This window comes from Pseudopipra pipra, chromosome 1 (assembly GCF_036250125.1).
Source record: "Pseudopipra pipra isolate bDixPip1 chromosome 1, bDixPip1.hap1, whole genome shotgun sequence".
NCBI lineage: Eukaryota > Metazoa > Chordata > Aves > Passeriformes > Pipridae > Pseudopipra > Pseudopipra pipra.
In genome coordinates this window covers 18,854,446-18,879,986 of record NC_087549.1, presented here as the reverse complement: position 1 = coordinate 18,879,986, position 25,541 = coordinate 18,854,446, and the positions used below count along the sequence as shown (strand labels likewise).

The 25,541-nt window shown below is 39.8% G+C and overlaps 1 protein-coding gene across 2 annotated transcripts in view; it reads left to right on the top strand.

The window, feature by feature from the left end:
- The window catches only part of OXR1 (oxidation resistance 1), a 263,034-nt gene that overhangs the window by 120,324 nt on the left and 117,169 nt on the right, over positions 1-25,541 (top strand). Inside the window, exons 2-3 of one of the 2 annotated variants that reach the window (XM_064646771.1) lie at positions 1,561-1,726; positions 9,959-10,155. In XM_064646771.1, the coding sequence (XP_064502841.1) occupies positions 1,668-1,726; positions 9,959-10,155 (256 nt within the window). In that variant the 5' untranslated portion in view covers positions 1,561-1,667. The remainder of the gene's footprint in view (positions 1-1,560; positions 1,727-9,958; positions 10,156-25,541) is intronic. The other variant, XM_064646795.1, reaches the window with a different exon arrangement.

Here is a 25,541-nt window from a genome sequence, read left to right as displayed (position 1 = left end):
ATTTTGAAAGAAGTCTTTAAGTTGTTTCAAGTTGTATAAGCTACTGTGCAAGGCAGAAGAATATGCACATTTATATTTCCATATATTAGGACAAGCATATCCACATTCTTTGAACCTGAGCTATGCTTGCCCACTGTGCTGATGATTATTTGTAGAGATGGTAGAACTAGAACACACAAATCTGTCTAAGAGCATTGTAACTTCCAACCTCCTCTCTCATCTCTTTGAGAAGTTAAAAGGCCCTTTTGCTTCCAAATTTGACTACATAAATGTATGTGTGTTATGATTGCATATAGTGCAGCAATCTCAGGAACGTTAAGTGCCCGGGGATATTGCAGCTGACTTGTAAACAACTCAGAAAGCAGTCAAGCATAGGGTTGGAATGGGAAATGTTAATGCAATTGCCTAAATTAAAGGCCATGGATAAAACGGCTTTGTTGATGTATAAATTACTTGCAGTTAGCACAGAAAATAATTGATACTATGACAAAGTTAATTACATGGAAAAATACTATGAATTTGTATGGCTTCACTGTAAGTGAGGTATTCTGTATGTCTTAGGGTATGCCATGTAGCTCACAGACCACTGGAAGCTTTGAAACCCCTGAATTAAGTGTATAGGAGAGAGAAGATGGTAATTTAGGATGTGGTCCTCCATAGTACAGGATGTATGAAGATCTCCCAGTAATTTTCAGGGGAATAGAATCTGGGTGCTCGTTGCATAGTCTATAATAAAGAGATTTCAGAAACTTACTTCTAATCAGGTGAAGTAAAGGCTTTCCTTAGAAATACAACCTTAAAATAGTCTGGGCAGTTTGAATCCATCCTTATAAATAAAGCTGCAATAGATATAATGCTGCAGCATTAATGAGACAAATAAGAATGAAATAGAAATCATAATCACTTTTAAACCATTATGCAAAATTTTTCTGTGCTGAATATGACAGAGCTGGAAATTTCAAGACCCATGAAAATTGTACTGAAGTAGATTTGCATAATGCATTGGAAGAGCTTTTGTGAAAATGGAACTAGTGGGAGTTATTTAAATAACAGTATAGCAGCTATTAACAAAATAGCAAAATTCAAAATAGTAATTTACTTTACACATCTCTTCTAAAACATGTCTAGAATCAAGATAACTGTCAGCAAATAGTACAGCATTGCAACCCACCCTCTCAAAATCCTGAAAGAACAGATCCTGAAAGAAATTCTCAGATACCTGACAAAACACAAACCTTAGTTGCAGAGCATATTATTTCCACCATGTAAAACAGCTGTAAAACTTTATACCACCATGGAGAAGCCATATGATCTTGAGCTGTTAATCCTTACACATGCTTAGGCAGGACAAGAAGAATGAATGGTTTATGCTATGACTATTCGAGTTCCATTATGTATTTAGTGTGACCACTGCCATTTTCCTCTCCATCATCATCATTACCTCCCTCCCTACTCCTGCCATACCTCATCCTCCTGCAAATGTACATCTCCAAGCCCATCTGTGGTGTGTAGAGCTCTTTGACTCCTTTGCCCACGGACTCACTAACGCTTTTCTCCCAGGCAGTGAGAATGCCTTGTCACATTTGAACCACAAGTGGATTCTGGATTCTCCCGCTTGGAGTTCATGGATGTAACCTGGCAGCAACCAATCTATATGTCTTCTGTAAATGATCCTCCAAGGGTTTACCTGTAGCAGTGCTGTCATGCTCCCAGGAATAATCACAAGGTTTGTGTTCATTTTTGTAAGTCTTTATTCTGTGATATGCCCTTGAAACACATGAAGCTCCAGCGTTGTCTATAGATCTTGTTAAAAGGGTGTGGATTGCCTGTTCCACACAGCAGAAGAGCAATTTTTCAATCATTTAGATACTCTTCATCTTTTCCCCTCTAGCCTGGTCAAAACTTCTGGTCTGACGTTATCCTTTGGTACAGAGAGAGGGACGGTGGCAGTTTTCCTGCACGTGCTGTGACCAGTTCCATAAGGATGACTAGGAGGTGGAGAGAGGGTGGTTTGGGTTTGCTTTCTGGTACTGTGACAATTGAAAATCGTTGTGTCTGCATGGTAATTTTTGATAGTGTGTGTAAAGAGGAAAAAAAAGGCGTTTTGTATGCTGCTGTACTTGCTCAAATAAATAATGATGGGGTATAGAGCAAAATATGATGTTGAAATGCCACTATTTTTTTTTTTTTTTTTTTGCACATAGCTCTGATGCCTTTACTGTTTCCTTTCCTGAATCTGGGCTCACTGTTGCATTGTTTATACATACTTGCCAGTTAGGATTGCTTTTTGGGCTGTGTAGATGTGACTTCATTCCTAATCCTTTCATATCGTCACCCATTGCTCGAGTTTTGTGCCATCAAATGATCTCATAAGGTGCTTGCATTTCCAGAAAACTCTGCTGCATGATCAACACATAAAGTAACAGACTGAAGGGCTTTTCTGCAGTTTTTTTATCTCTTTGTTTACTGTCAGACATTGATTTAATGGCATCCTATATTCTTTGTGGTTTCCTTTCCTCTGCAATTCATAATGACCAATTCAGGTTGGAATTACAAGAATGTTGCACGCTCACTGCCTGTAGTACTTAAATAGTAGTGGATACTTACCGATAATACAAGAGATGGAGCATGCATTGAGTGGCTCTTTCCTTGTGAAAACCCTCCATCTTCCAGCAATTCCTGGCTCGAGGAATTTGTTTGCTGAAGTACCTGCATGCTTTACAGCGCCTAATGAACGCTTTCTGCCTGACTCCTGTCTTTGTTTTCGGTACCGAGTGATACTCCTAGCCTGTGCTATTAGTTCTGTTAAGCAATTATATATGCTATTCGAAGAACTATTTAGCTGTGTTTGCTCCAAACATGCTGCTTGCCTTCATTTGGTTCTTCTGAAATTACCATCGCTGTAAAACCATTTGCCACCCCCTTTCCGATGGCCGATGGCTGTAAAGGTCCCTGCACTCGTCCCCTGCTGGCAGCTCCTTCCCACGGTCTGTTTTGTCTTTTCCCATGAGGAACCGACTCATCATGATCACGAGTGGTTTTTGTCTGTACCAGTCTAATCCTGCTATGTTCCTTTTGGGAGGGGATGGCCAGGGCCATAACCAGGTGATACTCAAGAGCATTAAGAAAATATTTTCTAGCAGCCCTCTATGGCATTGCCTCATGCTGCAAGCACACAGAGAAGCCTCAGGTGATAAATGGAGCCTTTTACTTGATCCCTCTGACTTGCCAAACTAGCCAGAAAATGCCAGCTATGTGCAAATGCAGATTTGTGTGGTGGCTGGTGGGTACAACCAGAGTGTCTACAGGGGAATAAAATAACTATCTTGGGGGGCTAGTCTATGCAGTTGGTGCAGGGACTGGGGGACGGGGGAGGAGGGGGGGTTGGGATGGGGAAGGAGCATGATGGTTAGGCCTTTTCCTGTGTTAAAGTCATCAGACCTTTGCAGTGTTGTGTTTAAAACAGTAGTTTACCTGTTTTTTTTCCAGAATCAGATAAATCCTGGCTGTTGACATCAGTTTAAATCACATTTCTCACTACAAAGAAATCAAATTCATAATCAGCTCTTCTGAGCATTCAAAAATATTAAATGCATCTCTGAAGAATAAACATCACTCTTCAAATGAATGGTTTTGCTTCTCCTGTTAACTGTGTAGTAAAATTTCTACAATAGTCACAGGGGGCACAAAGAGGGGTTTTTTTGTATTCGGTAGATAAGGATGAGCTAGGCTGTTCTCCAAATCTTTGTTGCAGTAAGGGATTTTTACTTAGAAATTCACAAAGACTTAATTGTACAGATTCCCAGCCCCTAAGATGCTTCATATTGTTGTTTGTTTCCACCATAAATTTATGGTTTAAACACTTTTATTTCCCCCCTCCCGCCTTTTGTTTCGAATTGGACTGCCAACCATGATGGTTTTAGGTGCTTTCACAATCTGTTAAGAAAATAATGCCTTATTTTTTTTTTCCATCCTGCTTTACAAAAATGCAGTTTGAAATTGTAACATGAAAAAAAGTATGCATTTTATTAGAAATGGAATAGAAACCTATTCCGAGGTAGTGGATGCCAGGGATGAACTCCTAATGTTCACAAATTCTATAGCAGACTTCACAGGGAATTCACTAGCCCCAGGACTTCAGGACTTTCCATATGTATAGCGTGCCTAGGGTATCAACATCACTTAGGGGTTGATACTCAAACACCTGACCACATTTTCTTTTTGAGGGAACTGGTAAGACTCTGTTCCAAGTGACCCGTTCCTGGGAGGTGCTGCTGGGGAGTGCAGGATGCCAGCTGGGCAGGACGAGGTAAAAGCATCTCTCAAGAGGTTTCTAAGATGCAGTAGAAAACCTTGCAGTTGCATGCAGAGGGTAGATAGAGAAATAAAGTGCAAGTTCAACAGCTAGTCATTGTATCTACTTATAGGTATGTCATTCCTTGTGGATTAGCTGAATGAGAAAATCCTCTGCAATTAGTAACCAGTAGGATGCTGAGAGGCAGATTTGGGTTTTGTGCCTCTGTCCAGTAGATTAGAGGCACTAAGGATGCATAGAAGGTCTTGGACAGCTGGAGATATTGGGGTGAGCAACATCTGTTGTAGGAAAATACAGTGAGAGAGAAATGGAGAAAATGGGTATTTAATGGTTTATTAGCAATAGTGCAATTGAACTACTCAAAGAGGTGTGTCAAATGTATGTTTGAACAGGGTTATCTAAAGCTGAGGTGCTGCTTAGCTGTGTTCCAAGCAAACACAGCATCTCCAGACCCAATCAGCAGCAGCTGAATCACACCAGCTCTGGCCCAATTTTAACTTTGCCCCAGGATGGGTTGCCTTGATTAGCTGTCAACAATTGGTTCTTCAGAGTTATTCCATGTTAGCTTCTCCTCTGAACGAGTCACTTTTGCTGTGAATGTGCCTGTGAGAGGACAACCGTATTTCACAAAAGTCACCAGTACCCAGAAGACAACAGCAGTGACCAGGTCGGGGTTCCAAAGGCTGCTGATTTTCCTTTTTTTGTTGCATGGTTTTCTCTCCCTGTGAAGCTCCTATGATAGCTGCAGAGAAAGAAATTTTTGCACCTTCTACTTCAGATCTCAAGTGAGGACCTTGTCCTTGTTATCAGATATGCTTTTCCAAGCCTGACTAGTGCAGCACTGACTTTGAAGCCCTCACTGTCATGCTGTCTGCCAGCTGTCTGCAGCAGCATTTTGGGTCACACCAGGCAATATTGAAAGACCTTGTGCTGCCTGTTTTGGAAAAGTTAGTTGAAGACTGCTGCAGAATACATAGAGTAAAAGATAAAAAGGATTTGCCACAGTATTTCTTATATCTTTTATTTATTTTTCTACAAGCAGGCAGCCTGAAATAAAGCAAGAATGAGGAATGTGATCTCGAGGCATTTCATGTTCAGATTTCTCTCTGACGAAGAATAATTCATTTCAGCCCAACTATGCAGCTGTAATATAAAAAAAACCTCCAAAACCAAATGCAACACAAAGCTAGTAATAAAGCAGGGTGTGGGGGAAGGGTCAGGCTTACAGTGAATTAATTCTCTTGGCTTCAAAACACATGCAGAACTCAGGCTTTCTTCGCAAGACATGGTGGTCTAGTGAAGATACAGTTCAAAGACTGCAATGTTTTTTGAAACTATTTGCAACTGTATATCAGTATACAGCTCAGGTGGGCTGAAGGAAGATGTATTTGAGTGAGCTGCTTGTTTTTGTCAAGTCATTCCCATAAAATTGTGTCCTTACTTGAACCTGTGTCCTACTCAGCTGACCCTGTTATTGCAGTTCGAATTAATTCAGACCCTCTATCTTTCTGTCTTTCCTGTTTGCAAAAGCACTGTCACCATGGTCTTTCAAGAACATTTTGACAATATTATGTGCACTTGCTTGGCTGTCATACTCCTGTTTGTTAATTTTGGTATTTAGTGCTTTGGAAGTCTTATTTTTAAATTATTCTTGATTGCAAGAGTAGTTAAGTTTATGGACATTAATTTGCTACAGGCATTTCAACCGAGTCTTTCATAAGTCACTTGAAAAAGGCCATGTGAAAATTTAACTGCTCAAATGACAGGTATTATCCCTTTATTCCTATGTGATTCTAGAAAAATAGACAGAGTATATTTGTAACAACAATCTGGTGTTCCCCACGGTGCAGCAAGCTATTTTATTAGCTACCTCCAGACAGCTTTATTAATTGGACTGTCCTTCAGACAGCCTTGGTGATGAAGAATGTGTTCATAACACAATCGAGAATATAAATCATAATGGTATTTTTCAATTTGTAAAATTTATTTCTACTCACCTGTTGTCTTCCTCTGGGGCAGAGCATAGACATGTGTAATGCAGAACATATGTACACTTATTGATCTTTAGGCCTCACTTGCCTTTGGTTCAAGATTACGGAGAGGTGCTAAACACTTTGCAGCTTCTTTGCCCACGGCTATTTTGCAGAACATGGAAGCAAGACACTTCAATCACAGTGGAAGCTGTGGTCTGAGGTGAGGTATTACTTCTTGAAAACTAGTGATTTTCTTCTCAAAAGTAATCCTTTAAATCTTCAAAGATTTCAAGTGGTAAGGAATTATAGAGACTTTTACATGACCTGACAGATGGCATATTCAGCAATGTGTCAGAATAACATTATGATGGAACACCATTTCATTGTTAATGAGTCAATGAAATATTCCAGCTTTCATTTCAGGTAAATATATTTGACCAGCTGTAGGCTTAAAGCTAGAAGTGTTTAAAACAGTCTTCGTTTCTGGAGCATCATTTCAAGCAACAGGACTTTCTTTTCTTCTCCCACAATGTTCACTCAGAGAGGATGCCGTGCCAGTCTTATCTTGATTTTTGTACGTATCAGTGCTCATAGTGCTCAGTTGGTTTATCCAAAGATGGTGTTGGGGATGGTGTTTCCACTGACTACATATATGGGTCCATCGACCGAGATCCTTGAAGTAAAGGTATTCTTCCCATATCTGTAAGGCTCTTTGAACAGCAAGAGCTAATATAAGCAGTTGGTGTATATGGAGCAGTAGTTGTTCATTGTTTCTCACAGTGTCACTCTTTTAAGTCATTAAAGCAAGTTACTATGGTCCTATATGAAGACAGTGCATAGTTTAACCAGAACCTGTCAAGGCTGGATGCCACCTGTATCAGAGGTTTCTCAGAATCACAGAATATGCCAAGTTGGAAGAGACCCACAAGGATCATCGAGTCCAACTCCTGGCCCTGCACAGGACCATCCCCAAGAGTCACACCATGTGCCTGAGGGTATCATCCAAAAGCTTCTTGAACTCTGTCAGGCTTGGTGCTGTGACCACTTCCCTGGGGAGCTTGTTCCAGTGCCCAGCCACTCTCTGGGTGAAGAACCCTTTTCTAATATGCAGCCTAAACCTCCCCTGACACAACTTCAGGCCATTCCCTCAGGTCCTGTCACTGGTCATCCCAGAGAAGAGATCAGTGCCTGCCCCTCCCCTTCCCTTCATGAGGGAGTTGTAACTGCAATGAAGTCTCTCCTCAGTCTCCTCTTCTCCAGGCTGAACAGACCAAGTAACCTCAGCCGCTCCTCATACGGCTTCCCCTCAAGGCCCTTCACCATCCTCGTTGCCTTCCTTTGGACAGTCTCCGATAGCTTAATATCTTTCTTACATTGTGGTGCCACAAACTGCACACAATATTCAAGGTGAGGCTGCACCAGTGCAGAGTAGAGCAGGACAATCCCCTCCCTTGACTGGCTGGCGATGCGTTGCCAGGAGACCTCATTTACTAATTCCCTGAGCAGCCTGAAGTCTGCTCTCCTCATGTCCAGAGCTGAGGTTTTACTGGCACTTTTCCTCCTGTCAACAGAGATTTTAAACTCGATCTCCTTGTAATCACTGTGGCCAAGATGGCCACCAATCTCCACTTTGCTCACAAGATCCACTCTGTCGACAAGCAGCAGATCAAGGAGGGCAGCTTTCTGAGTCGGCTCCTCAGGACCTGTTCCACAAAGTTGTCTTTCAGGTTTTTTAGGAATTTTCTGCCCTGGGTTAAACCAGCTGTGTGACGCTCCCAGTTAATTTCTGGCAAGCTGAAGTCCCCCATAATGACAAGGGCAGTTGACTTGGAAGTTTAAGTCTCTTAGTTTAAATGAGTTCTGAAGTAATTAAGGACAATAACTCCAGAGGTGCATTATCTAACTCAGAAAATCCATAAACCAGAATCTACTGGACTCTGGAAGGATATCCTGGGGAATATCTGTCTCTACTCTTCTCATTGATGGAGTTGTTGGAGATGTTTGTCTAGATGACCCAGTGTAGCCTTTCTTATATATAGGAGGGATGAATGTCCCTGTCAACCTAAACTGTTTGTGGAGAGTCATTGGAGCTGAGGAACATTCCTTCAAATGCAAGATACCCTAGACTAGTCTAGGAATAAGGTTCTAGTGAAAGCAGTCTTTCTCTATGGACGACATAGAGAAGGTAATTTCTAACTGCTAATTTTCTAACTGCTGGTCCCTTCCCTGGACTAGCAATACCCTGTATGAGTAGAGTAATTTTGCCTTCAGTATAATTAATAAAATTCTACATTCACTTTGATACATTATTGTACCTTCCAGAGCCTGATGACAACCTGCAGATTTTCCAATCTGCTTAGAGCAGTTATTATTATGATAGTATTTAATCAGTTAATATGTTAAACTAGCAGATTCCATTCTCAGTGCAGTAACTCATGCTGTTTAATTGCAACCACTACGTGGAGAAAATGTTTGAAAAATAAGGAAGCACAGAGCTTCCGTGCAGGAAGGGATGCTGCTTAGCATTAAGTTGTTAGCCTAATAAAATTATCCTTTGGCATTACAGAACTTTATCATTTTACTTCACTTGCTGCAAAATTTCAAAGTTGTTATGATCCCTTCATCACAAATCCATATCTCACTGCAATGCCATAAACCTCTTTTATTTCCAGGATCAAATCATGTAGTCAACTATATACATTTATAGAGACTTAAGGTAAGAAAAGTATTGACAAAATCCAATATGTATGTACTGAACCTCATCATAACAGGATACTTGTCTCTATCCAATAACTCTAGTAGCAAAATAGCCCCTATTTTATGTTCCTAGAGACAGTGAAGATGCCAGAATTATTGTAAATCAGTGATGGGAGTGTACTCCCCCCACTCTGAAGTAGGATTTGAGAGTTATTTTAAGTCTTTCGCTCAGAACTCTGATAAAATGACTAGATCTGAGGAGGAGTGGAGATAGATAATGACAAGTTGTGATGTTAAGTCTGGATGTGTGGGCAACTAGAGCAGTAAAAAACTGGTTGGACAGTTGTGCTCAGAGAATAGTGGTTAATAAGTTGTACTCTACCTGGATGCCAGTAATGAATTGAATGACACAGATTTCTTCTGCAGAACAGAGATTTTCTTTTCCTCTGTTCACTGCTATTGCAGTGCAAAAATGGTACCTAGGGTTAGTGGGATTCTTGAGAAACAACATATTGAAACTATTACAGAATGGGAAATGCAGTTGTAGAGCTACATCTGAATTCAGAAAATCGTCCATCAGTTCTTTTCTCTTGAGGCTTTCAGCGACTTGGTGTAAATGATTTAATTTCTTTGTACTTCCCTCATCTGTGGAAACTTAAGCCAGGAAACATAATTATAGGATAATTGTGGGCAGCTCATCTTGGAAATAGATTAGGGACTGATCCTTCAAGCAGCTCAGCAGGCTGATCTGAGGGCAGTTTACCATTTGCAGCTACATGGGAGATGGAAGTGCTGTAACTGATTCAGAAGCTGAAAGGGGATATTAATACAAGGCCTAATTTATCACTGCTGTTCTGTGTTCTGCTACAACATGCCCAAATTGTTGTACAGTGAATATATTGCTGTTATTTTATACATAATCTAGGTATAGAATGATGATTAATAATACTTTACTGCCTTAAATTGCCTTTAGATTAAAGAAAAAGTCCCAGTCGGTGGATATTAGTGGGCCAGGATGCATCCCGGGGGCAGCTGAAGCTCAGACACCTCAGCCCAGCAAATCTTTACCTGCCACTCAGACAGCTGCTCCTGAGGAGGAGCAGAACAACACCACAAACACCCAAAGGCGCAATCCGCGGAGGAGTGATCTGAAGAGATATTACACCATTGGTGAGTTTTCCTTCAGAGACAAAATCAAATATCCTTGTTAAAAAAGCAGGGTCTTACTGTTTATTTGTGGTTTATTTCTTTTGCTTAACTGCAGTTGGCTACTAAGATTACAAATGCGCACAATGAACATTAAGATATCATATCTTAATGCTGATGTCAAATTATCCTAAAGAATTAACAATCTGTTCCAGTCACCCTTACAGTAAAGAAATTTCTCCTCATGTTCAGGTGGAACTTCCTGTGCATCAGTATGTAAAGCAGGAGATGGAATAGTGGGAAGGGAGGGGTTGCATAAGAGTAATAGTGAACAGAAATCCACCACATCATCAAAATGAGTTCTTAATCTAACTCAGGATTAAAGCATGTTATTGGCAAATTGACCATAGTTGAATGTTCTTCTGTGATTACCCAAAACATGGTTGTATATGGAACTACAGACTCAGGTTTGCATTTATCTGCTTGTTAAATTTGACTCACTGCAGTTTCTTTTGGGAACCTTTAAACAATTCTTGTAACATCTAACTCCATCATTGTTAGTAACTGAGATGTGCTTCTAGTGATCACAAGGTCTAAGCACTAGTTGCTCAGATCTAAGCTTAGTGCTGTAATAACAGAATGTTGTTAATACATTTGAATATTTTGTTTGAATATTGTGCAGCACTTGATTTGACAGACTTGTTGACTGGAAAAGGCCTCTGGAGGTTATATGGTTTGCTGTTCTGTTTAAAGCGGGACTTCAGCCAACACTAGATAGAACAGCCAAAGCTTTGTCTTGCTGAGTTTTGACAATCTCCAGGGGTAGATACTCCACTGCCTCTCTGCATATCCTTCTGGAACATGGACAGTGTGTCCATAGAAAACTGCATTCATGGGCAACTTGCCCATAAACAGATATTAATGTTTGTGAACAGCAGTTGTGGACCCTAGGGAAGTATGAGAGTAACTGACCACAGAAAGTGGCAAAGCTTGCATGTTTTTCTCAAGTATCATCTTACATTATCCTTGTACAGAGCGCTGGGTGAGGTGACCTGTCTGGACTGACCCATGGGAGATGTATTGGTATAGTGTTCTTATACATACAGCCTTGTCTATGTGACTTGTCTAAATCCACAAGGAATAAGTTGCTGGAGCCAGTATTATTGCATACTGCATAATGTTTGACTTTTGCTGACAGGCAAATTAAAGAGACAAGAATTTTTCTATGTCTTCACAAATGTTTGATGGCACACGTTCCTGAATATTGTGAAAAGGAAAGGTTTAATCTTGGACAGTACAATACTGATACCAGCTGAACATGTTTACTGTATTGACTGAGTTATTGTGATATTGAGTCTATGGCTTTGATAACCTGAGAGAAAGATCAGTTACCTTCTTAGAGCTCCCATCAACCTCAACATATGTTAAGTTGTGAGCTATATCACCATCTTGAATTAAAAGAAATTTTCTGTGACTTGTCTCAAAAATAATTTCTAATAGTTAAAGCCTAAACAAATAATTTGTTACTTTCTGAGAATGAATGTACTGACACACCTAAAATAGGAAAATATCATACTTTTCTGATGTTTTGTGTACAGTTGGCTGTTATATAGCATAAACAAGCACATTTGACTTGTTGCTGACTTAATATGATTACACAGACGCTTACCTTGTTTTGCCTTTGTTTTCATGTTGTTCTACCTAAAGCAATCTGTGTCCAAGATCGAGCAAATGGATTAAGAAAATGTGTTAGAAAAGTAATGCCCTCAGCCGACTTTCTTCTTTCCATTTTACAATTATTTATTATTATTTAAAGTTATTTTTAAAATATGGTTGTGTTTTTGTTTTTATTTGGCTATGCAGGAAGCCCTTCTGATATCTTTGTATAAATTGCATTCTGCTTTGCAGATCCAGAGACATGTGACCATTTAGCTTGCACACACGTGCTTTTCAGAAGAAATTACAGCAGCTTGTGTATGCTTGCAACTACTGTGAGTAGATACAGGCAAATAGTCTCTAGCATCAGAATATTTTTAAAATTTTTTTGTGTCCTCATATACACATATTTACTTCAGACCTTTCAAAGTTGATTGTGTAATGAGGAAGGAATACCTGGTAATTTCAAGAGATTTTAAAATTTCATCAGCACCACTTCTACTTTAGAGAGCTATGCACAAGATACTTATTTTACATTTCATCTTTCCCACAGACTGCATTTCAGATGCTCTCCAAACTTAATGAGTGCAGTTGCACTTTTTAGATGTGGGGGAAAAGTAGGTAAGAGAGAAAAGAACTGATAGGAATAGGCATTGGGGAACAAGTTGTATACTCGGTTAAAATGAAACAGAAAATGGAGAGTCAGTGAGGGGGAGAAATAACTGTTCCATATGGCAGGCTCAGCAGGCAGGAAGGCTCCTGCACCTCCAGTGCTGAACTGGTGTGAAGAAATTGAGTGGGAACACCTAGATTAATAAGATGAGTGTAGGAAAAACAGTCTGCATGGTGGGTTGGATTAAGTTTTTTGGAGAACTCTAGAAACAGCACCGAAGATACTTAAAAATCTAAAATTAGACTCTTCAAGTGCTTCAGGCACTTAAAAATTCAGGCCACTTATTTCTGACGTGCTTATTGTTGAGCAACTCCCTCGAAAGAGAAAAAGAAGACCCAGGTGGGTCTTCAGCACTCTGAAAAGGGGGCTGGAATATTACACAATGGAGAATGATATGGGTAACCTGAATTCAAAGCAGTAAGGCTGGATCAGCTTAGTGCCATGTCCAACTACAAGAGCTACAATTAGCTTTCCTTTCTGGCACAGCATCATAGCTGTGTTGCTTGTAGGACCCATCTGAAGGGTTGCAGGACTCTACTTCATGATATCATGCCAAAGGATAGATATTTAGCAATTTATTAAGGTGAGTGAAGTAGCTAATGTTACCCTATAAAGACATGCACTTGAGGAGCCATGAAAGCCTAGTGTGTAGTGCTTAGATACTTTTGAGAGGATATACCCAGATTTACCTAGTAACCCTGGTTTTGTAGAGGGTTCTATTTGCCATTAAAATAAAACTGCAGCACTGGTATAGTGTAAATACATGATTTAAAAATAAGATGGCTGCATAAAAATATTTTCCTCATCAGGCAAAAGAAATTATGAAACAGGAGAGTAATTCATACTAGAAAATGTTGTTAGACTACGGTGTTGGTGGGGAGAAGAGGAATGCAGCAATTTTTTTTTAAATTGTATCTAGTAATCAAAATCTTAATGCAAATATTGCTACATAGGCTCTTGCTAACACAACTCATTTCACTGAGAAGACAACTGTCAACTGTCTCAGGAGGCATCTTTTTTGGAACAGTCTCTATTATCAGTGGAAGCCATTGATCTACAGATACACACACTTAGTAGTTTAGACAGAGTGCATGACTGTGTATATGTGTACTCAGTGTACAGCATGAGGACACTTGGGAAATACTAATTGTTCCCTTCTCTCCAGTAGTTCATTTTTTAAAAATTTGTTTCGTGTTTCACTTGTTAAAAAAAAAAAAAGGAACAAGCCCTTTCCTTCTTCAGACTCTCTTGCAAATGAGATCAGTAGAATTCTTAATCAGGAAAATATTTTCTGCTAGCTTGACCTTGCCATATTAGTACTCTGAATTAACTAATACAAAATTAGTGTGGGATAAGCAACTTTGAATAAATACATTTTAAATTACTAAGTTTCCAAAATAGTTGTCTTGTAGCTAATCCCTAGGTGATAATTGGGAAAAGACTGATTTTCATGTGGGCTCCCAATCTTGTTTGTAACAGACAAAATTTCAGCGGGTAGTTACTTTAAATTTAGTTGGGATTAGTTTAGTCATAGAATCATAGAATTATTTGGGTTGGAAGGGACCTTAAAGATCACCCAGTTCCAACCCCCCTGCCATGGGCAGTGAACCTTCCACTAGACCAGATTGCTCAAAGCCCCATCCAACCTGGACTTGAACATTTCCAGGGATGGGGCATCCACAACTTCTCTGGGTAACCTATTCCAGTGCCCCACCACTCTCATAAAGAATTCCTTCCTAGTACCTAAACCTGCCTTCTTTTAGTTTAAAGCCATTCTCTCTTGTTCTATCACCGCATGCCCTTGTCAAAAGTCCCTCTCCAGTTCTCTTGTAAGCTCTCTTCAGGTACTGGGAAGCTGCTAAGAGGTCTCCCTGGAGCCTTCTCTTCTCCAGGCTGAACAACCCCAACTCTCTCAGCCTGTCTTTTCATAGGAGAGGTGCTCCAGCCCTCAGATCCTCTTTGTGTCCCTCCACTGGACTCACTCCAACAAGTCTATGCCCTTCTTATGTTGGGGTCCCCAGAGCTGGGAGTAGTACTCCAGGTAGGGTCTCACCAGAACAGAGTAGAGGGGCAGAATCCCCTCCCTTACCCTGCTGACCACAGTGCTTTTGATGCAGCCCAGGATATGTTTGGCTTTCTGGGCTGTGAGAGCACACTGCTGGGTCATATTGAGCTCCTTATCAACCAGCGCCCTTAAGTCACTACTAATAATTTAGAACTCCTAAATGCATTATTTTGAAAAGAAGGTGAATATTCTAAGGAATTTAATGCATATAAATATAAGTAATAATTGATCACAAGAATTATTACAAATACACAAAACAGTATAAGAGAGTGTTTATAAAGTGTGAGAGTATAGGTGATTTTATGGAGATACCTGAAGCATAATCTTTTTTTTCAAGTGATTAATAAATCATAGTCCATTCCTCCTGTTATGAAAGGGAGAACTAAATGAAAACTGATCAGCTTCTATTTAGTGAATATAACTATACCTACCTCTTGTGCTATATGCTTTCCAATGAGTCAATTCAAGTCATGACTTTTACAATAATTTGAAAGCATAAATAAATATATTGTTTACATATGCAGTAGATTCATTTTCTTTATGTTTACGTACATTCCAGTCTGCTTCTGTAAAATTATTACTTGCATTAAAATATGTCAGACCTGTCTGATTAAGTGTGAATTCATACATATTTAGTACTAAATGTATATGGTGTCACACAATCTGTTCATCTTAAGCTATTTTGCAGGACTAATGTCTGTTCAAGTGGTGCTGAATAGAATAGAATAGAACAGAATAGAATAGAATAGGCCAGGTTGGAAAAGACCTCTGAGATCATCAAGTCCAACCCTTGATCCAACACCGCCGTGGTTACTAGACCATGGCACTAAGTGCTGCATCTGGTCTCATCTTAAAAACCTCCAGGGACAGAGAATCCACCACTTCCCTGGGCAGCCCATTCCAATGCCTGATTATCCTCTCTGTAAAAAATTTCTTCCTAACATCTAACCTAAACCTCCCCTGGCAGAGCTTAAGACCATGCCCTCTTGTCTTACTGATAGCTGCCTGGGAGAAGAGACCAACTCCCACTTGGCTACAACCTCCTTTCAGGTAGTTGTAGAGAGTGATGAGGTCTCCCCTGAGCCTCCTTCAGGCTAAACAACCCCAGCTCCCTCAGCCTCTCCTCATAGGACTTGTGTTCAAGTCTCTTCATGAGCCTTGTTGTGATTTCAGAGATCTCTCACCTTGATGGAGCTTTTTTTTTTTGGAGAGCTGGTGTGAGGGAGCCATAGACTACTGATTAGACATCACAGTGAATCTGTTATTGGACTCAAAACTGAAAAAGAAAAACATCGATTCACCTGAAAATATGTACTTATTTACAATCAAGCCGGGAGTCTTATTGAGTTCATTTCTTGTGACAACTTGCTATCGTAGTCACTTACTAAAAACAGAGTTAGAGGGCTGACTCTTGCCTTGTCCTCTGAAATAAGCATAAAACAATTAGAAGGACAGAAATGGCATTGTGGCACTTTCATTTTTAGTGTACAAATCCCTTCCTGCTCTGAGAGATTTTTTTCAGGATGCTCTAGAAATATCTTATTCCTTTTAGAGGGCATGATCTGATATTTGGTGTATCTACTGTAGAGATGTTTTCCTGCAAAGAATACTCTACTTTTTTTTTAAACATGTATTTGAAATGTTCTTCTTATCATTTGGCAGTTGAATATATTTGCTTCTATTCTTCTGCAGAATTGAATGTGGTTCCTTTCTGTAGTCGCTCCCAAATTACCTTTCTTGTTAGTTGCTAATACTAGCAAAGTGTGTGACATAGGTAGGTATGTTAGAAGTCATGGAGTTTGATGCAGCAGGTGCTGTAAATTTTGGCTGCATTCTCTCCCTTTTAGAGAAGGACAGATGGGAGATGAAGCTGCCAACTCTGCCTCAGAGGATCCAGATGCTGGTTGCACACATTTGCAGTTTGACTGTGTCCCATTCACTGCACTTAAAATTTCCTTATTAAACACTCAGTGCTTTTTGAGAAGTATCATTCTCACTGCTTCCTTTCAAGTATGATCTCAGAAACTTTTAGAGGAGGAGGCCATTTTCCTAGCATCTCATTACCTGTTTGTGAGTGATAAGGAATGGAAAATAATTTGTGGAACATGTGGATAATAAGCAAAGTGTCTCTCATAGCAACAGTAACTATGCAAAATTCTTACTCATTCATCCTTCCTGACGATTTTTATTAGTGATTCAGATCACATAGCTACTCTGGATGAGCAAGCAAACATTTATTCTTTGTTTTTCTCTTTTTTAGTATTTAAAACTTGGAGGCATTAAAACCCAATTGTATCCTTCTTTTGTCCTTTACAGATACTGTATCCTTTGAATATAAATGAGTTCTGAGCTATAGAGACAGCATCCAACATAAGAGGAATGCTCATTAATGTCCTTTCATCTCAGTATGTCCCTCTTCTTAGCATCTGGTTTTGGTTTTAATCATATAGATTGCTATCGTATCATCTGCTGAGTCATTTATGGCAAGAAGTATTTCAGGATTTTCTAATTTTCTTGCTTAACAGCAGGATAAAGCTGAAATCTGTTATAGTTCTGGAGGCAAGCTACTCAACTTGCAAGATCGGCTAACAGTGGGACACTAAAATCTGAATCTCTGGGGGAGAAAAGAAGAGAAACTGATCTGACCTCTAAGCTCACAGCTGAAAGAGGATGCATCACCTTCAATCTCTCTCTCATTGGAGATCTTCTGTAGAAAAGAAAAATGACTCAAAAAAAGGACATGATTTCTAACATCTCAAATGTTCCTTGAGCACCAGTCCCTTTGAAGCTAACGCTCAGATGGTTAAGCCAGTGAGTTTCCTTCCATAGAACATATATGTGAGCATGAAATCTAAGATCAAAATCTGATGTTACTTACTGCGGAATAACTACACTAAAGCAGAAATTGGTTTGCAATACAGTGACAGAGTGTGCAAATCTGGCTGGTGCTGTGAATGGGTGACACTGGACAGCCTCCAGCTCTTCCTGGTCATGGTGCAAGAGGCACAACCTACCTCAGTTGCCGTGACCATGTGGCCTGTGCTGATGGGATGGGACTGTCTCTCTCCTGTACAAGCAGATTGCTTTCCTTGAAGTCTGGCAATGATCTAATTCAAGCCATTCTTATTGTACTAGGACAGACCCCACCCACTGTCTGATATTTCTGGTCCTGGTCATGAGGGGCTACCAAATATCTCCCAGCATGTATGGGGCTCCACACAATTTTCTTCAACAAATTTTTACCCTTTCCTATATTCACATTTTCTCTTTATATTGCTAAATAATTAAAAGTGAAGTGTGATTTTATGGAGACAGAGCTCCTGGTTTAGGGTCGTCTCCAGGACAGCTTGCTCTGAAGTCCCTTTTGGATTTTAACAAACCAGCTCGTTGTTATGCTTTTCCCTCAAAAACCCTACAGGAACTGAGTGTTATTGCTAAACCCTGGTTTTTATCTTGGGCCAGGAAGAACAGTTGGATTTTATCATGGAGTTGTTGTAATGTTGAGCATTCCACAATTACAGAGCATTAGCATGCACATAGGAACATGCAAAGATTTTACAAGCGTAAAGTATTCAACATTTATGAAAGAAGTCTTTTTATAAATTTAGATACTAATTGGCCAGATATGTTCATGAAAACTAAACAGTGGCAGCAGCCTGCTATATTTCCAATTAATCTCATTAATTAGTATGCTTGATAGATTCTTTTATTCTTTTAATTTGTAGAAGATAGAATGACAGTTTCTTTCCTCTGCCAGAGGAAATGTGGCAAGGATGATCAGTTCTAAGGATTGTTGACTTGCAGTTTCTCAGGCACTTTAGCCATACATTTGTTTAGGAACCTGTGTGGCCACTTGGATATGGAATTAGGTGCTTATGCCATCTATTTGTACTTTATGTTTTTCCCTTTTCATTTGTATGTAAAACAGTGCTGAGATTGGTTGTTTGATAGTTTGCCAAGTTTCCGATGTTCTTGCTTTGAATAAGTCTCAGAGAAGACAGGGCCTCCCTATAGTAATGTTTTAAAACATACGACTTAAATATACTAGGAAATTAAATGGTGGTTTGAGAAACTGACTTAAATTCAGTCTACAAATTAAATGACATGTTCTATTTAAGAACTAGAAACTCTCGTTTTAATAAAACATGAGACACTGATTGTTCAGAGGTCAAGACTTCCCAACATAGCTGCTAACCTTGACATCAGTTGGGTATTGAAATCTGTTGGGGTCTCAGAGAGAAACTATCACCATTGTGAACCCTGAGAAAAATGCTGAACACCACCACTGCTGACTCTGAGATAGCACAAAGTCGTCTAGTGGTGTGTCCCAAACTCAGCTCCAGGAGAAGAAGATAAATCCCTGTTGGGTTACAACTGCATAATCCACAGCTAAGTTGGCTTTGGTGGCTTTGATAGTTTTTAGCTAGAGTAGAACAACTTTCTCTTGTTATCTGAAAATAATCTAAACCTGTACTGATTTGTTGTGATTTTTTAAATGAATATTGAATGCATACATTCCAAACCTGTCAGATAGAAGAAGATAATGTATCAGTTGTAAAATATAAACTTTATTTCTTATTCACTGCCTGCTGGAAAACCAAGCCAAATAAGTCAAGGAGTTTGGCCTTCTTTACATGCTGAGTTTCTCTTTAAGGGTTATAGATGGGATTGCAGCTCATCCCAAGTAAAAAGTATGAGAGTTAAGACAGGTAATCTGAGAAGTGGAGGGCTCACCTTGAACCCTACAGCAGACTCTTGGAAGAGAAGAGGATATATTTTTCCATGACAAGATGGCTCTGAAGAATTGTCTGTTTAAATGAGAATATATCCAAGCGGAATAGTGTATTTTCTAGGAATAGCATGTCCTTGTTACACCTGATTGTAAATAACCTGCCAGAAAACACTTTCTCCAATAAGCTCCATTAATAAAGGTGGATTGGGTTCAACTCAATGTCTCAGTATTCATTGAATGAGGTTCCTGCTTTTGATGGTCTTTTAGAAGCCCATCTTCTTCACCGTTTTACTGCCATAAACAATCCGATCCCTTTTCTTATTTCATTTACCAGAGACAGAAAAAGCATAAATTCATTTTCTTTTGGATAGTTTGCCAATTTCTTCTTCAGGGCAATAAATATTTTTCTTTACACTGGCAAGAACAACATGCTGCAAGTTCTTTCGAACAATTTAAGTTTTGTATTTTTGGGGTATATGTGCACTAAATGACAGTTGGGGACAATTTGAAAAAAGGATATTTGTTTTTTAAACATGAATAGTGAAGTTGTCACACTGAGAGAACAAAAATTCTTTATTATAACTTGTATCCATATTACTTTGCAAAGAAGGGCTGAAAGATTATTTCATATGGTTGAAATCATATGTCTGAGAGATCTGTAATTCATTTGAATAAACCAAGATTTATAAACTCTGCTTGGGTATGGGAAGAGGGTAAAGGTGTTGGAGAAAAGGAGTGGCAGCACCACAGGTATGAAGAATGCAGTGTCAGTGAAGCACCAATACCAGAAAAGAGCAGCATGAGGGTAGATGTGCAAGCAAAGAAGAGCAGAGCCCAGGCAGTGAGGAGGAGAGGAGCTATTGAAAATATTCACTTGAGAAAAGCCCAAATAATGATACAGTATATTAGAAAAGCCCTGTTTCATGCCATAATCCAATGTTCTGTTAATAAAATTGGACCATGTACTTCTGATTCTTGTTCTGCTGATGACATTCTTATTAATCACATTTGGTATTAAGAAATTATTAATTTTAAAAAATAGTGAGAGAATTTCTATCTAATGTACTTTATATTTCAAATATACTGTTAAAAAGTGCTTTCATTCCGTTACAGTTCTGTGAGGGGAAAAAGGTGGAAACATTTAGCATGTTTTAGGTACCCTCCCCCTTGTAGACTTGAGACTTGCCCCTTTTCTACTGTCAGGATGACTTATGTGTGAAAAAGATGTAAAAATAGAGAGAAAAAATCTAAATATGATTTGATTTTTAGTTGCTAAAGACTTCAGTGGGATCATGTTTTTCTAGCCAATACACATAATATGTATGAATGTGAAATTATGTATAGTGGTATCTAACCTCATACACTGAAAAGGTGTCTGTTGCTTAACAGCACAACTGATGCTTCAATTTTGAATGTTTGTTAGCTACCTGTAAATTAGTGTACTATCTCTGTATTCTGGAAGATAGGAGATGCACATTATGGTGAGTTTGTGGTTTGGTTTGGGTTTTTTTAGCACAATTTATAGATTGTTCTATCTTTGCTAAAGGAAATTATTAAAAAGCATTATTTCTACAGCAGGACAGATTGTTAATATTTGCAATTATTCTTATTTTCTGGGGGTTATATTACATGATCTTCATGTTTGTCTGCTCAGTGAAACAAGTTCCCTTAAAACTATCAGCAGTAATACAACATCTTTCTTCTGGTGTTTGTCCCATTGAAACCTCCCAGGTCTTCAGTTAGCTGGCTAGTGTGTTACTGGAGTCAGGAGTATCAGAAATATGAAATTTATGTGCAAATTCCAATTATTGATACCAACATCAGCCTTGAAATGTAATTATACCTGTTCTTCTCAAATGTCAAGCCAACAACATGCCTATTTGAGGAGGGCAGCTCTATTTTTAAATCCAAAGCAAAACTCAGTGTCCAGGTCAATTGGTTCCCTCCACTCCAGACCTTCCTGGGAGGCCCAGGGTAACAGCAGCACCACGTGCCTTTCCCAGAGCCAGGCACTGAGATTTAGCAGGTGGTATAACAGTGCCACCAGGTGACAGCATAAAATGTAGGGTTTGCTGCTAGAGGAATTCAGTTCAACAACTATTTGCAGATCAACTCTATGGTAAAGCATAATTTTCCCCCCAAGGCTAGTGTATGTAAATCTTCAGATGCAACTAGTATGTTTTTGCTGTAAGTTCCATCATGAAGACTGTGTCTGTGTCAGAGGTCTTTATTGATTCTTTTTTTTTTTTTTTCTGGCAGGAGGAAGAGGTAGGGGGAATTGCTTTGGGGTAGATTGGTTTGGGGATTCTTTGCAATGTTTGGATTAGGGCAGAAGGATCCATTTCTCTGAACTTGTCTACTTCCAATATAGCACAGATAAGAGAAGAACCAGGATAACGTTCTAACAAATATCAGTCTAATGTTATTTTTATGAAACCTCAAGGCATGAGGGATAATTGTTATGATACCAGTTTGAATATAGGCTATTCATAGAATCGTAGAATCGTAAAATCATAACATGTTGAGGGTTGGAAGAGATCTTAAAGGTTATCTATCTAGTCCCAACCACCCTGCCATGGGCAGGGACACCTCCACTAGACTAGGTTGCTCAAGGCCTTATAGAACCTGGCTTTGAACACTGCCAGGGCTGGGGCATCCACAGCCTCCCTGGGCAACCTGTTGCAGTGTCTCAGCACCCTCACTGTAAAGAATTTCTTCCTAATATCTAACCTAAATTTCCCGTCATTCAAGTCTTACCCATTCCCCCTTGTCCTATCTCTGCAGTTCCTGATGAAGAGTCCTTTTCCAGCTTCTCTGTAGGCCCCTGCAGATACTGGACGGCTGCCGTGAGGTGTCCGCACAACCTTCTCTTCTGCAGGCTGAACAGACCCAACTTTCTCAGCCTGTTGCTCCAGTCCTCTTAGCAACTTTGTAGCCTCCTCTGGACTTGCTCCAACAGTTCCATGTCCTTCTCATGTTGGGGGCACCAGAACTGGATGCAGTACTCCAGGTGGGGTCTCACAGGAGCAAAGGAGAGGGGGAGAGTCACCTCCCACAACCTGCTGGCCATGCTCTTTTGGATGCAGTCCAGCATTTTGTTGCCTTTTGGGCTGTGAGCACACACTGCCAACTCATGTTGAGTTTTTAATCAACCATCATCCCCAAGTCTTTCTCCGCAGGGCTGCTCTCAGTCACTTATCTGTAAGTGTCTGGGATTGCTGAGACAAAGATGTTGGACCTTGTACTTCACTTTGTTGACCTTCATGAGGTTTGCATCAGCCCACCTCTTCAGTGTCAAGATCCCTCTGGATTGGCATCCATTCCCTCCAGCGTTTCACCTGCACCGCACAGCTCACCGTCATAGGCAAACTTACCAAGAGTGGCTTCAATCCCCCTGTCCTTGTCATCAATAAAGATGCTGAACAGTTCAGCATCAAATAATTCTATTTGAAGGCAAATTTAATTTATATGTGACACCTGTGATGATCCTGCTGGAGTCACTTATGTGGAAAAATACTTAGGAATGTGATTCCATTCTAGTGAGGAAATTCATGTTAATAAAAGAAGGTATTTGCAATGCAGAGGAGTTTGTTAGCCAACTAATATCAGTTGTTTGCTAACACTGTAGACATATTAGTGTAATAAACCTGTGTCATGCAGTCTACCATCATAGCAAGAGAAAATTACATAAATGGGAGTCTCTTACAGTATATTCAGGAAGTGCTGATCAAGATAATACAGAATGATTAAAGATTTTAAATAATTTCTTCTTTAGCTGTATTCACGTTTGTTAATAATACCAGTCTTCAGTTAAAGGAATAATTGAATTTCACTGCTTTAAACAAGCTGCCCCCGATGCATATCCCACTCAGGAAAATGCCATAAGCTGCCAAGTTAATGGGTGGTGGGGGAACCAATGTGCTTTCAATTTAATATTTGTATTCCCTCTACCAGAGATGGTTGTTTCCTAGGGTGTAAGGATATAAAGAAACAGAGAACAAGTCTTCCCACTCTTGGAAGTTAACATTTTTTGCTCAGGTAAGGGAGGGAAGTTGATGTTTGCCTTTTTCTTTCTTTTTTTTTCATCAGCTTTAAATTCACAGCAAACAATTAATGAAGTATTATGCTTTCTTTCTGTAAGCTTCTGTAAACACTCTAATTTGTGCTACATGGCTTGAAGTTTGTGGCAGTCCTTACGTGCCATTTTGATATTTTCTGTGATTTTTGAGTGTATCCTTCTTCACTTGAAAAAGTGGGATTGTATGCAAGATAAAGACATTATAAAACCTGTTGCTTCTCTTAGTTAACACAACTTGATAGAAGCATACTTAGTAAACATCTCTAATATCTGTTGGTGGGTAGAGGGTTTAAATGGACTTTCATCTTCTTGTATTAAAGCGATTTACAAAGAGAATAGTTTTGGTCTGTTTAGGCTGTAATCCAACAAACAGTTGTAATTCTGCTGCCATTAATAATGCACAAATATGTTCAGCTCAATCTATTCAATACAGATCATTTTTGTTCATTTTGGTATGGTTTAAAATTTTTTTCCAAGAGATTTTGTTTCACTGGTGCAAGCAGGATCGAGCAATTTGCCACCACCTTCCCTAGCAGAACCCTACCAAAAAGGCTGGTGAAATTGATGAGATTATTTAATTTCTTTGGAAAAGAGTCTTTCTTCCAGTTCTGCAATGCTCTACATTTTGTATTGAAATATACACAAATTCCTGTTCAAGTGAACTGAACTACTTGATGAAATTCAAATTCAGTCACTGTGACCAATGGCTGAAATAAATGGGTAGCTTTCCTCTGTTGTATGAATGCTGATTCCTTCATTTTCATAATGCTGACAGCACCAACAGGTAAATTAATTTCTTTGCAAGGGAGATTATTTGCTCTGCTGTTTTATAGCATTCCTTGTTCCTGATTCTAGCTCATATTTCTGGTTATTGCTTGTGAGCAACTCTACAAATATGTGAGGGCAGACTGTCCTAACCAGAGAAGTAAAATTTCCTGCTAAGTGGCAATAATGGCAGCCTGGTAGTTTGCACCAGCTGGAAATCCTAGCAGAAGTCACTGAAGTTGGGAAGAAACCCAAACAGACTCAGAGGTTGCGAACATGCTCTGATACAGACTGCATTAGTCTCTTCATAATAAATTATGCATGACACCAGTCGAGTTATTAGTGTTTCTTAATGTCTAGTAATTTAAGAATTTTTCAAATGCAGCAGATATTTATATGCTGCCATCATTTGGGGGGAGGAGAGGTTAGTGCATTGCACATCCCACAGGGAAATTAGCTGTTACCCAGTTAACCACTTCAAAGCGTCAGTGTCTACAAATCTGATTATCAAATTAGATTAAATGCTTTCCGTTTAGCCCTATAGAATTTATAAACACAGATAATTTAAAAAAAGCAAGTAAGCTTCTGTCATGGTTTGAGATAGTCCCAAAATCCAACTCTCTAGCTCCATCCCCCCTCCCACATCTCAACCTAATGTGAGATGGGTTTTTCCAGACCAAACACACCAGACTCAAAGTGGGGGAAAGGGAATATATTACAATGACTGTACAAATAAATACCATATCACATTATACACACGATCACAAACTATCTCTACCATGACATATGTATTTACAATGATCAGATCTCTTCTCCCCTCCAAATAAAAGTCCAGGAGGGAAAGAAGGACAGATCCCTTCCAGTCCTTAAGCAGCAGCTCCTCTTCTGTCCTCCATGCAGCAGTAACTGGGTTGTTGTAGCTGGATCTCTGTTCAACATACACAAGGGGGTCTCCAAGCCCCTCGGCTCTCCTGTGGTCCAAGCGAAGGCCTCACCTGTGGACTGCCAGCAGGGACAAGACTCGCATCACCACAGGCATATCACGAAATGCAGGGGCATCTTCGTGAAAGTCCCTTCCTCAGGGGATTCAAACTCCCGTTTGCAGAGCTCCGTGCTCTGTCTCCAGGCAGTGGGGGGGGGCGAAGCCCTCCTCCACATTCCTTTGGCTGTCCTGGTCCAGCTTCAGGACGCCTTTGAGCTTCTCAGCTCCTCTCTGTAAGTGCTGTAGCACTCCAAGGCTCTTTCAAGTAAGAGTCCATCATCTTCCTCCTTCCAGGAGGTCTCAAAGGAGTTTTGGGGGGTCTGGTACAGCCTTACCCAAAACTCTGTCTCTCAGCTGCTGGTTCTCTCTCTCTCCCTTTCCAGGAGTCTTTTCTCTGGTGCTGCATGTTGTTTCTGCTGCTCCTTCAGTTCAGGTCTTATCTTCTGGCTCTCTGCCACC